This window comes from Emys orbicularis, chromosome 1 (assembly GCF_028017835.1).
Source record: "Emys orbicularis isolate rEmyOrb1 chromosome 1, rEmyOrb1.hap1, whole genome shotgun sequence".
Lineage (NCBI taxonomy): Eukaryota > Metazoa > Chordata > Testudines > Emydidae > Emys > Emys orbicularis.
In genome coordinates, this window is record NC_088683.1 from 14,154,473 (window position 1) to 14,167,806 (window position 13,334).

The window sequence follows — 13,334 nt, forward strand, 5'->3', positions numbered from 1 at the left end:
CTTTGCACTGAAGTATATGTAACAGCAACAAAGCAGGGAAGTCGGTGGAAGGAACACCAACCGGTTCAATGTCCAATCGTTTTGTTTAAGAAGTTATTCAGAAATCTTCCAAATGCTGTCTGTAAACGTTTGTGTATGTATTAAATATGTATTCACTAAGAAGCCAGATGGGACTTTCTTTCTCAGGCTGGCTGGCAGCTGCTATTCATACTTACAGTCAGGGTTTTGCGGTCCATAGCGCTGAGGTTTAACTGTGTAATTAAGTACTTTGGGGGTGGGGGGAGGCCTGGAAAGGACAGAACATCTGGCCTGTGCTTCAGCAGAGAGTTGAGCAGAGCTGCAGGTGTGATGGCTATTATTTTGGCAGACCCCAGGGACTGAACTGGGGAGCTCTAGTACAAAAAGCATGAACTAAACAGTCAGTTAAGGAGGCTACAATCAGCGGCGGCTCCAGGCACCAACGCGCCAAGCCCTGCGAGGGCGGCAGACAGGCAGCCTTTGACGGCATCCCTGCGGGAGGTCCGCCGGTCCCGCGGATTCAGTGGCAAATCGGCGGCGGGTACGCCAAAGCCGCGGGACCGGTGGACTTCCCGCAGGCAAGCCGCCGAAGGCAGCCTGCCTACCGTGCTTGGGGCGGCAAAAAAGCTAGAGCCGCCCCTGGCTACAATGGCTTATATCCATTGTGGATTGGCATGAACCTGTAACACACCCTCACGTGGGTTACACAGGGAAAAGGGGAGTGTAATCATTATACGTAATGCCCCCACAGCACCCCTTGTGCTCATTACATCTGCACCAGTCCTGCTGTTTCCGGTGCACAGAGCACTCACACAGTACGTTAGGGAAGCACTGCAGGGCCTGGCGGAGTGCTGCACCTCTATCCCACAATGCCCAACACAGGGCCCTCCAGCAAGCATGTGGTGTCTATAATACATGACTTGCGTTGGCCCTGTTCACGTGTTGGGTTTGTCCCATCCCCTGCCTCAGCCGGCTATGTCCTGCACGAGGAGCAGTGTTTGCGCGTGGAAGGGCGAGGGCTGTACACCCCGAGAATTCTTCACACGCATTTCAGATGCCTCCATTCCTGCTCTTAGAGCAAGTGTGGGCCTGGAAGAAAGCAACTCAGGGACTGAGTTTTAAAAGTGTTTAGGCACCTCAAGATGCAGAAAGAAGCCTGGGGAATTTTCCAAAGCACCCAGGTGCCTAACTCCCATTGATTTTAGGTGCTTCTGAAAATCCCACCAGCTGTCTATCTGCACCTTGAGGTGCCTAAATACCTTTAAAAATATGGCCCTAAACCTGGCCCCTTTCCATTGCCAGAGTAGAGTGAAGGGGCATTAGTGAAACTCAGAATCAAGCCCCATGATACCTGCCCTTCACTGTAAAGTGCTTTGGGGATCCTTGTAGAAGTGCAGAGTATTATTCCATCAGTATCTTTGAGAACTGGCTGTTGCCTTGTTTATCGTAAACAGATTTATTCCAAGTCAGCTTTGACTTTGATCTTTCCCATTTTTAATCCTCCAAAACCTGCACCTAACAGCAAATTGGTTAAACCCTCCGGGAATCTACAAAGGCAAGAACGGAGCCTATCCGGTGCTGAGCCGTTATCAGGGGTATGGCAGAGTGATGATACTATATTTGCACAACCCTCGCCCATGCCCCCGCAGCTCTGGCTTGCGTTACAGGGCAAATATTTACCCGGGGCCTGAACAAAGTCAGCATTTCAAAATGTTGTTCAAAATACTGCATAACTTCCAGTCTTTTCCTTGAACTTGGCTCAGAGAAGGAGAGATCCGCTGTCCAGCGCCTATGCGAGCAGCTCTTGGGAAGTGAAGCAAGCAGGGAGACAATGAAGCAGCTGATTTGCGTCCTGCTTTTATTCCTTGTTTCTGAAATACGAAGCTTTGATCTCGTCATCGACGAAATCCCAGATGTAAGTAATTCCACAGGGGGTCTAATCCTGTTACATTCACTGAAGTCAATATCCGAGCTCCTACTGATGAGCGCAGGATCAGGTCCGTTGCTTCTCTTAATGGTTTTGCCTCTACCTCTTAATTTCTTTTTCCTTCTGCTATAATCATGTATCGTCCGGATAACAGCTTCTTGTCTTCCATTCCTAGTATTGCTCTTTAATTTGCCTATATTAAATTAGGGGTAGCTATTGGCTAGACCCTGTATGCCTTACTCAAGCAGAATTCCCATTCTTGTCTGAGCTTTGCCTGGCTTGCAGACCCCGATCCTGCAACTGGCTCAGAGTAGCAGCACAGATCCTCTCCAACTTTGGGAGGCTCCGCATGGGCTAAGGTCTTTGCCTGCACAGGTCTGATTGCAGAGTCGGGGCCTTAGAATGTATGCTCCTCTGGAGAGGGAATAACAGGAGTACTTGTGGCACCTTAGAGACTAACAAATTTATTAGAGCATAAGCTTTCGTGGGCTACAACCCACTTCTTGCATCCGAAGAAGTGGGTTGTAGCCCACGAAAGCTTATGCTCTAATAAATTTGTTAGTCTCTAAGGTGCCACAAGTACTCCTGTTATTTTTGCGGATACAGACTAACACGGCTGCTACTCTGAAACCTGGAGAGGGAATGTGTGTCTTATATACAGTGTCAGTGCTTAATAATAGACATGTTAGGGACTACAGAATCAGGCCTGTTTTCTATCAGCTGCCTTCTATCACACTCCCATTGATGTTAAAGGATCAGGGCCAATAGGCAGCTCCTTAATACGTTTCTAAATAAAGTCATAATTCTAGACCTGAGCTGAACTAAATCTCTGGACCCAAATGCTTTCAGATTCTGGGGGGAGTTCAGATCCAGGTCTGATGGTTACAGTTCTCACCCAAACTCTATTATTTATTGGGCACATTTGAAACATTACGGGGCAGCAGGCAGGGATGGTCTGCAGCTCTGTGATGTTTAGTGTCCCTCTCCAGTGTTAATAATAATTAGTCAGACGGAGATGTTTTCTCTTTCGTGGTACAATGTTTTTTAATGACACGATGAGATTGATTATCCTGATTGTTCTGTATCAGGTACGAAATACTGCACCTATTTCCTTCTGACTTGTGTAAATCTGGAGTAACTCCTTCTAATGTCAAGGAGCCGCATTTTGCTCTCAGTGACACTGGTGTAAAACCAAAATAACTTCACTGGCTTCAATGGCGTTACTCTGGACCCTGATGTAAATGAGGACAGAATCTGTCTCCGTCCACACTGGAGATCAGGATTGGGCCCACTGTGTTGTAAATCTGCCTACTGTACTTTATGGATATTTCAGGCCCTCTGAGCTATGTCCTTGCTTCAGAAGTAATAGCCGCATGTGGAGGCCAAAAGTGATCATATTAAATAATGGGATAGATGGAGCCTGGAGATTCATCACTGTGGAAGGGGAGTGGCCATAGATCTGTTGCCCTGGGAAGGAACTGTGCCGCGCAGAATCATAATTCCTCTCAGCTCCCCACTTGCGCCTAGGGGGAAGTAAATTCAAACTAGCACAAAACTGGAGTGATGAATCAAGCCCCGAGATGACAAACTAAAATCTATCCACAACGAATGCTGAAGTTATGGGCAAATGCTGTGGATTTGTTTCCTACATCTGTTCTGTTATCTTCAGAGAGTGTGTTGCCAGTTCTGAAACAGAGAGCTCGGAAAGTGAAATCTGCCGTGAGGCGAACACTTTACTGTTTCCCTGTGTCTCCTTTAGGATCTGGAGAACTTGTTTGACCTGGAGATCGATGGATTTCTGTCAAAGCCCATGGCTAGAAATGGCAGGTACCAGGTACAGTAACCATAAAATCTAAAAAGGGGGAAGAGAGAGAGAGAGAGAGAGAGAGATGAAAAGAAAAATGTTTTGAAGCAAATGACTGATGTTCTATTCCATTACAAAGGCCATAATTCTGCAATCAGGTGTACTTGGGTGGATCCATGCATGCATGAGCCCGTTGGGTGCTGCTTGGGCAAGAACTCTTTGTTTGTACAGCGCTTGGCACAAGGGGGCAATGACCTGATTGGAGTCCCCAGGTGCAACTGCAGTACAACTAATTAATCAGAACACTACACACGTTTAACGTCATGCATGTGAAAAGTTCCTTTGACTTCAAAGGAGCTCCATGCAGAGGAGGGGTGTGCCCAGGTGAATCTGATGGCAGAATCAGCACCAAAATGTCCAGGAAAAGCTAGGGCTCAGGAGATTGGTAATATGGTATGGTCTCTTCCAGCCCTGCTGATTGACTACTAGTTCCTGGTTAGGTCAATGGGAAACCAATCACAGGGGATCACTGCTCAGTGCTGTATGTGAAAAGTAGTTGGCGGATCAGTAGAACTTGTCAAAAAAGTTTCTTTTCTTTCCTTTCCTTTTTTTTTTGGTGACTATACTGCTGATCATTTCATTCTGTCAGTTATTGAAATAGATGGATTTTTTAACTTTTTCAGTGGAATGATTTTTAAATCAAAAGCTTATCAAAAGACTTTTTTTATTTCAAAATTTAAAGTTTTCAAAAAATTAACTTTTGGAGGGGAAAAAAGCCACCTGGCCCCACTCCTGCAAACACTTACGAATGTGCTTAACTTCGCTACCATGGGTAATCCCATTAACCTCAATCAGATTGCTCCTGGGACCAAAGTTAAGCATGTGGATAAGTGTTTGCAGGAGTGGGGCCAGGTTTAATGTCATGCATGTGAAGAGTCCCATTGAGTTAAACGGGAATACTCACGGTGTATAAAGCTGAAGTGCATCCGGTTCTGAGGCTCATTTGTATTACTGGGTTATCTCCACAGTGCTGCAGTACAGACTACAGGGCTGCATATTGGAGCGCAAACGAACGCATTGCACGCCAACTGCTCCATGTAGACCCTGTTGGTGTGAATGAAAAGGAACTTAGTTTGCGCTGATGTGGTCCCATTTCCAACAGGGCTATGTTAAGGTGTAGTGGGTACCTTTTAGTGTGTGCCAGCAGGGTGTACATAGGGCAGTTAGCGCGCTCTACAATTCACACCTCTGTAGTCCACACTGCGGCGGTGTGTAGACAAGCCCTAAGGTTCTTTTACACTGCTCCAGGCCTTAAACTGAGGGTAAATTCCCATCTTAAGATCCCTTCACATCGCCAGAGTGGTATAAAGGGGTTTTAGTGTAAATGAGAATCAGGCCAATGCACACTGGCAGGATCAGGAGCCAAGTGACATGGGCCTGGTCTGCACACAGGTTTTTACCAGTATAACTATGTCAATTAGGGGTGTGGGTTTTTTTAACCAATACAGCTGTACCTGCACAATCTAGCGTATGGATGCTGTTGTACCAGTATAAAGGAGCCTGATACTAGTCTAGCTTATTTCCCTTCCTATAAGAAAAAAGGTGATACCAATATAAACACCTTGATCCTAGTATAACAACATGCACGCTGGGGAAAATGGGTTGTACCACTTCAACTATAACAGTGTAGTTAAAGCGAGACGTCACTTATGGGTAGACTAGGCCTGATAAGATAAGTGAAAATTGGCAAAGGAAATAAACCCCTCAAAACCACAGATAAAATGATCATCAAAAAACACAACAAGTTGCATTAAAAAAAACCCTGAGCAATGGAAACTCAGAATGATTTATGTGAAACTTTCCCTTTGATAAAAACATCATTATTTATATTGAATGACAAATTTCAACCAGCTCTAGGGGTGAGTCCATTTCCTAACGAGCAAGTTTCCACCTCCCACTCCTCCCCCGTTGTTACAATAGGCCCTTTGTTGGCCGTCTCAGCAGTGAGGTCAAAGACTAGCGTGAGTCATGGAGACCCGAATCCCCTTTCTGCACCAGAGATGGTTACACCAGGTCAGCGCTTGAGACACAACAGAGAGGCAGTATGAGGAAGTCCATGCTGCTTCTGTTCTCCATTCCAGCTGCATCTTTCACCAGCAGAAAATTCACTTCAGTAATAAAATTAAATTCCCTTAGAGATCTCAGTCTGATTTATTTTGAGGGGACAGAATTGCCGCCGTCAGATCAAAGATCTGTGGGTCCAAAACGGACGGTCTAATAATGTATCTTGAGGTCATCTGGAAGGGCTTTTATATATTCCCCTATTCTGTCTGTTGTAAGTACTTATCTGGCCCCCTTTCCTGGGGTACCTGTGCACTTCTCAGTCTTTAATGTATTTAGCCTCACAACACCCTGGTGAGGTAGGGCAGTGTTTTTGTCCTTAGTTTTCAGATGGGGACCCGAGGCACAGAATGGCTTGGTGACTTGTATAGGCTCAGACAAGAAGTCTGTGGTAGAACAGGGATGTGAACCCAGGTCTTCCACGTCTTAGATTAGTGCCCTACCCATTGATGCCTAACCTGAGACACTGTCTGATTTTCAGAGGGTAGGAGCTCAGAACTGTCTAAAAACTCAGGGTCCTTTAACCAAAAATTCATGCCCTACCAATCTCTAGCCACTCTGGAAAATCTTGGCTATGAGCCTTTTGCCGGAGCTGGGACTATGGAGCCTTCTTGCTGGCCAGATCCTTGTAACTACAGATGGGCTGAGTACACTGGGTTTTGCTTTTGCAAGACTTCGTTGGCCAGGTTCTGCTTTGCACAACGGAAACCAGGGTTGATTTGGATCTAGGGTCCGTTTGATCCCAGCTACCAACAGTTGGAGGGGTTAGATAAAAAGTTCTGGTGTTGACCTATCGCTATGAGAAACATGAACAAATCAAACACTAGATCCAGTGAACAGCTGAACACCCGGCTCCCGACACAATGAATCCTTGGAGGTGTTCCAAATTCAGCCTAGCTCGAAATTTTGCACATGGTCCTTATCTTTAAATGGGATAAATCCAGATCCAGCCACCACCAAACTTTGTGAGATTTGAAATCTGGATCTGAATGGTTCAGCTTGGGCCCATCTCTATCTCCTCCTAGAATCACAGAAATGTAGGACTGGAAGATAGCCTCAAGAAGTCATCTAGTCCAGCCTCCCAACACTAAGGTATGGTTAAGTGTACCTAAACCCAGGAGCGGCACCAGAGTTTTTGCCGCCCTAGGCGGCAGCACTCCTCCTCTGAGCATTCAGGGGGCCTGGGGTCTTCGGTGGCGGGGGTCCTTCCACTCCGCGTCTTCGGGGCACTTAGGCGGCGGGTACCAGAGTGAGTGAAGGACCTGCTGCCGAATTTCCGCCAAAGACCCAAAGCGGAAGGACCCCCCGCTGCCGAATTTCTGCCGAGGGTGGCAAAATGCTGCCCCCCCAAATCCTGCTGCCCTAGGCGACCGCCTAGGGTCACCTAGTGGAAGCGCCGGCCCTGCCTAAACCTAAATCTTAGCATTTCCAAATACAAACTTGGGCCATGTTTATGCTCAGTGAAATGGTGAGCCACCCAACCTATAACACTTTACAGGATCTCTTTATGAGGTATCTCACCTCACCTATACACCCCGATTTACCTGCATTGCACATAATCCTGCAGTTACCCATGCATAAGTTAACTTAGTTCAAATTTACTGACCTAAATTGATACCAAACTTTAGGAAAAGAACTACCCATCATTATAAGCTTCTTCTATGGTTTTTGCTGTCTACCTGAATTTGGGTCTTTGTCACATTTAAGGAGCCAGTGTCACTCATATGGGTTTAATTTTTTAGAGGGTCAAGAGCTGGCCACAAGATGTCGCTGCTGCTTGACTTAAATCCCAAACAGGGATATTCATATGGCAGTAAAAAATAGCTCATTAATTACTATTTTTAAGCCCTTGTAAGGCTTAAATAGTAGTGTTGGTCAGAACTATTTTTTCTGCAGAATTTTATTGATGAAAACAGCAACAAAAACATCAATTTTGTTTAACTTTTCCATGGAAAATTTCAACTTTTCATAGAAAAAATATGAAACCTGAAACATTTTGGCAGAAAACCTCAAGTTTCCTTTTTTTTTTTTTTTTTTTCCTGAAAAAGTTTTGGTTTGGGGCAAAAGATTTGGTTTTTGGCCAGACGGTTTTGTACAAAAACTCAAAATTTTCTGCAGAAAGCAGACCCTTTTCACACACACACACACACACACACACACACACACACACACACACACACACACACACACACACACACAATAATTTTGTCTGAATCCCAAATTTCCATCAGAAAACCATTTCAATGGACATTTTTCAACCAGCCCTACCTTAGTTTTCGCAAGTCCCTCGGTTTCAGAGCCAAATTGTCAGTGATGTCCAGTTGGACTTATGCTTCATTTAGGCTCAGATACTCAAAGGCACTTGAAATCAATGGGAGTTAGGCACCTTTTGAGGATCTGGGCCTCAGGGACTTTTGAAAATCCACCCCTTAAGTGCAAGGAATAAAGCAAAGAGAAGGACGCTACGAACTAAATCCAGTGACTCTCATTGATTCTGATCATCTTGTGAAACAATATATGGGCAATATGCTGTTTGATCCCTTCAATAGCTAATTCATGACCACTAGACTTGTAATTCTCAGGCTTGCTGAAGTCTCATTCTCTATTTCTTTTCTTCCCAGAGAAGCACATTAAACGATGAGGACTCTGGAGAGTTGGTGAGTTTTCTTCTGGGAAAAAGAATGATGACAAAATGATTTTCCAGTTAACCATTATCTGGAAATCAATCCTGCAGTTTGTTCAATGCCTTGTTTGTATCACTGATCGGGTATTAACCTGTCTTCTTCAAACAGCTGACTGCTTGCGCAATGCTGTTCGGGGGATTGGTACAAGATTTTGTGGTGATATATATTGTACTGATGTAGGAATAAGCACAAAAATGAACAGAAAACATGCTCTCCCTTCCTCCAAAAGGCAATATTTTTATAAACCTCATGGCAAATCATGCTGTTTTCTCAATGAACTGCCATGGTAGATCTCACATCTGACCTGGTCTGCCAAGTTGCCTCCTCCCTCTCTTATTTAAGTCTTTCTTTGAAACACACTTTTTCCAGAAGGCCTATAAATCCCAATTCTCCCTACATGTAGTGTTAGTGAAATACACCAGGGGGTTGTCCTCACACAAAGCTGAATTGTTTTACATTAAAGGAGTGATTCTAAACCAGTTCAGTTTAACCAGAGCAAAAGGCTGCAAGGCTCTTAGTCCTGTTTCCAGGCTTATTTTGGTTTGATTAGGAACAGGCTAAAGCTGAGGTGAACTGACCTAAGAGTCTCCACACGGGTTTGCACCAGTTTAACTAAACCCGGTTTAGTGTGTAGACAAAGCCATAGACACAACAATCACTAGCTGGGATTGAACCTGGGAACCTACTGCACCAGAAATTCAGCCGTCTCCCTCTTAAGCAAAAGAACTTTAGATACTAGAAAGTAGCAAACCGTCATGCAATATGAGCTCATGTACTAGGCTAGTATATTACAGTACTCTCTTGTTAGACGACCTTGGCACAAACGTCTGAGATCTACAAGAGTTGAAGGAGCCATTTTGTAATGAGGGAGCCATTGAGGGAGCCATTTTGTAATGAACTGTAGCTAAATACAAACACTGTGATTGTCAGCACGGATTGAACCATCCCTCCATGCAAAACGTACCCAGTGTATCTCTATCCCGAATTTTCAAAGTTCTCTTCTTCATTGCAGGTAGCGGGAGATGACAAGATAAGTATTTATAGCTACAAAGTTCAGTCCACCATAATGTCTCGTTTGGTCGACACCATGATCCAAAGCAAAGTGGAAAATAAAGCTAAGCATGCCCAAAATTTGGTGTTTGATGTGCAGATTCCCAAAGGAGCCTTCATTCACAACTTTACTATGTAAGTAGTGGGCAACTGTATCTATTGCGTGTGATAATTTCAATAATCAAATAAGAAGGTGGCGGAAGGATAAGAGGGAAAGTGTCCATAACTTCTATTGTATATAAAATAATATTTTTCCAAGATTTTTTTTTTAAAGTAAAAGATTCCACTGGATTAGGAACAGGTTTGATTCAACTTGATTTCTCCTTAAAATAAAGAAACTCCACAATAGTCTCTGTGCTGATCTGTCTGTGTTTTTCTCTCTTAGGAACATAAATGGCATAACGTTTACTAGTTCAATTAGAGAAAAATCTGCAGCCAGACAACAATATGCTCAGGCCAGGGCCAAAGGCAAAGCTGCTGGAATAGTAAGGTACAAAGATTTTTCCTCTTTATTATGCTACTGTACTTCCTTTTCCTTTTATTAGAATCTTTAACTCCCAGACTCTGAGACTGGTCTGTGTCCTGACTCCAAAATAGGATCTCTGGTGGAAATCCCATGAACATGAGTACAGTGTCTTTATTTAGGCCCTGATCCAGCAAAAGACTTAAGCACATGCTTAACTTTAAGCCCATGAATAATCTCGTTGAAGTCAGAACTTAAGTGTTTTGCCAGATCAGGGCCTATATATTAAGTAATTATTTTATGAAGTGCTTACCACAAGCGGCTAAGACACTACAAATAAAGGGTCAGCATGATGCCTATGCACCACTTAAATCTCATTTATGCTCTATTTTGAGATTTACATGGGACTTAATCAGAATTTATACTGGCTCTCTGCACAAGGGTGAACTTCACCATCATGTGACAAGCCCAAGCTTAGTAGTAGAATCAGAAGTGGAACCCAGGAGTCCTGATTCACACTTCTATTCCAACCACTACTTTACATTTGTTTTTGTTTTTTTTAAACAGAAACCAGTAATCTACAAATGTTAGAGGTGGATTCAAAGAGCAAAATTCAAATCTAGATCCTGGTCTGGATTTGGAACTTCTTAGAATTCTGGGTGGAAGTTGAGATCTGGGTTTTGATTTTGACTGTGGTATAGAGTGGAGCCATCTGCAAACTTTGGGTGCTGATCTGAGCCCGGATACCAAACATTCCAAAGCAGAGCTGGATGAAGGCTTTCTGATGGAACCTTTTTCCATCAAAAAATGCCGTTTTGTCAAAATCGATACTTTCTGTGGGCGTGTCAAATTCCAACAGATTTTCTTTCGGAAAAAAATTGAAACAAAGCTCTTGGATAAAGCCGAAATGTTCCTTATTAAAATTTAACAATTTGATTTTTTGTTTTGAAACGACTTTTCATGTTGACTGTTATATTATAATTTTTAATAATAGAAAATCAAAAAGTTGAGATCAGAATAGTATATTTTAATTGACTTGAAATTAAATTATTCTGGACATTTCATTGGGTAGGAAGTTTTGGAATTTGCTGCGGAACAGAGATTCCAATTGCTGACCAGCTCCAGTCCACTGCTTTGAATCTCCGATTTGGTTTATCATAGAAAGGTAGGCCTGGAAGGGACTTAGAGAGGTCATGCCCCCATGCTAGAATTGCCAATCCTCCAGGATTGTCCTGGAGGCTCCAGGAATGGAAGATTAATCTTTAATTTAAGATCATGTCATGTGATGAAACCTCCAGGAATACGTCCAACCCAAATTGGTAACCCTACCCCATGCTAAAGTAGGACCAAATATACCTAGACCATCCCTGACAGGTGTTTATGCTCATCTATAGCAAGAACAATAGTTCACTTGTCCAGAGCTCACCTTGTGTTTCCACCCTCAAATTGACAAAGCCTCATTGAGTTGATATGTAAGTGTGGTTCCCTTTTATAGGCCAAATTTAAGGCCAAATTAGCTATTAAGTCTCCCTGTATTTTATTAACTCAGGCCTTTAGCAAAAAGCAGGTGTTATTCTTGAAGTGGGTGCTGGGTGAGTTTTCATATTCGGGAGCTTGCTGCACAGAGATACAGCTTTGTGTTTTGACAACATCTCCAGGAGCAATGCCCTTGACATGGAAAACTTCAAAGCTGAACTGAACGTCCCCGGAGGAATGAAGGTCCAGTTTGAAATTCATTACCAAGAAGTGATGCGGAGGAAATTGGGATCGTACGAGTATGTTATCCCTCTGCAGCCTGGAAGACTAGCAAAGCACCTAGAGGTACAGGAGAGTCAAGGACTACAATGTTCTGTGTTGCTTCTCACCCAGATCACTGCAAGTGGCACGTAGTTGGCTGGTTCTCGCAGAAAATACGAGCACGTGTGACAGTTCGTGCAATGCGCTCTACTGCATACTTATATACAACTTCAGGGCTCTTCTCCCTCATGAGTCATCCCACTGAAGTCTATAGGGGTGACTCATGTGAGTAAGTGAGGCAGGATTTGCCCCTAATTTGTATAACACCTTTCAAAATATCCCCATCCCTAATTCCAGAGTGAAGTAGCCTACAAAAGCAGGCAGGGTTTTTACATAAGAAAACTTTTCATTGACTTCACTGGACTTTGGCTCAGGCCCTAAGCAAACGTTCACTGCTCATGCTCCCGTGTTGCAGAGTATGGGCTGCTTCATGCTGACTAAGGGCCTGGACTTGTTCCCATCAATTGCTACCTTGAATCCTGTTTTCCCCGCTGGAGAGTTGACTCGCCACCTGATCTCCCACCCAGTAGCAGCACCACGGAGGGCTCCACCGATATTCTAGCTCCAGGGTTGGGACTAGAGGGGAAAGCAATTCCCTTCCCAGTCAGGGCCGGCTCTAGGATTTTTGCCGCCCAAAGCAAAAACAATTTTGGCTGCCCCCCCCCCATTTTTTAATTACCCCCACCCCCGGCCCCGCCTCAACTCCGCCGCTTCCCCAAATCCCCAGCCCTGCCTCCTCCCCCCAGGATCTCAAGCCGGGGGGGGGGGGGAGCAGCGGCGGCGAAACGGCTGTTTCGCGCGCCGCGGCCGCTCGGGATCTCCCCCTCCCTCCCAGGTTTGAGAGCCTGGGAGGGAGGGGGAGACTCCGAGTGGCCGCGGCGCGGGCGCTGCTTCTCCCGCTCCCTCCCAGGCTCTCAAGCCTGGGAGGGAGGGCGAGTAGCGGCGCGCGAGCGACAGCGGAGGTGAGCTAGGGCGGCCGGGGCACATTTTTAGGGGCGGCATTCTGGCGCCGGCCATGCCGCCCCTAAAAATGTGCCGCCCCAAGCACCAGCTTGTTTTGCTGGTGCCTAGAGCCAGCCCTGTTCCCAGTCTCCCCACACACCCTACAGGAGGGAAAAGCAGTTCACTATCCAATCTCCCCCTACCTTCAACAGCAGGAACAGACAACGCGTAGGAGCTGGGGAGGCTACTTGCCAATCAGTCTTCCCTTGGCAATGGGACCAGCCAGGCTGGTGCTAGGGGCGGGCAGTCGGGGCGCCACCTTCCAGGGGGCACTGTGCCACTCAGGGTTTATTTAGTTTTGCTTTGCTGACTGGCCAGCCTTTGTTCTGCTCAGAGGTGTGAGATGGGTGTGGGGGAGTGTCTTCTGCCCTGGCCAGCAACCCACCTAGGACTGTTCCTGGGGACCAGAGAGTGAAACAACACACTGTCCAGTCTGCCCTACCAGCAACTTGGATCCAAGGATGAAAG

At 45.2% G+C, this 13,334-nt stretch overlaps 1 protein-coding gene across 1 annotated transcript in view; it reads left to right on the plus strand.

The window, feature by feature from the left end:
* Nucleotides 1–1,849: 1,849 nt before the first annotated feature.
* Nucleotides 1,850–13,334, plus strand: part of ITIH2 (inter-alpha-trypsin inhibitor heavy chain 2) — a 40,580-nt gene continuing 29,095 nt past the window's right edge. The window contains exons 1-6 of the mRNA XM_065419451.1: nt 1,850–1,933; nt 3,705–3,779; nt 8,492–8,527; nt 9,567–9,739; nt 9,990–10,094; nt 11,726–11,888. Of these exons, the coding sequence (XP_065275523.1) occupies nt 1,850–1,933; nt 3,705–3,779; nt 8,492–8,527; nt 9,567–9,739; nt 9,990–10,094; nt 11,726–11,888 (636 nt within the window). The remainder of the gene's footprint in view (nt 1,934–3,704; nt 3,780–8,491; nt 8,528–9,566; nt 9,740–9,989; nt 10,095–11,725; nt 11,889–13,334) is intronic.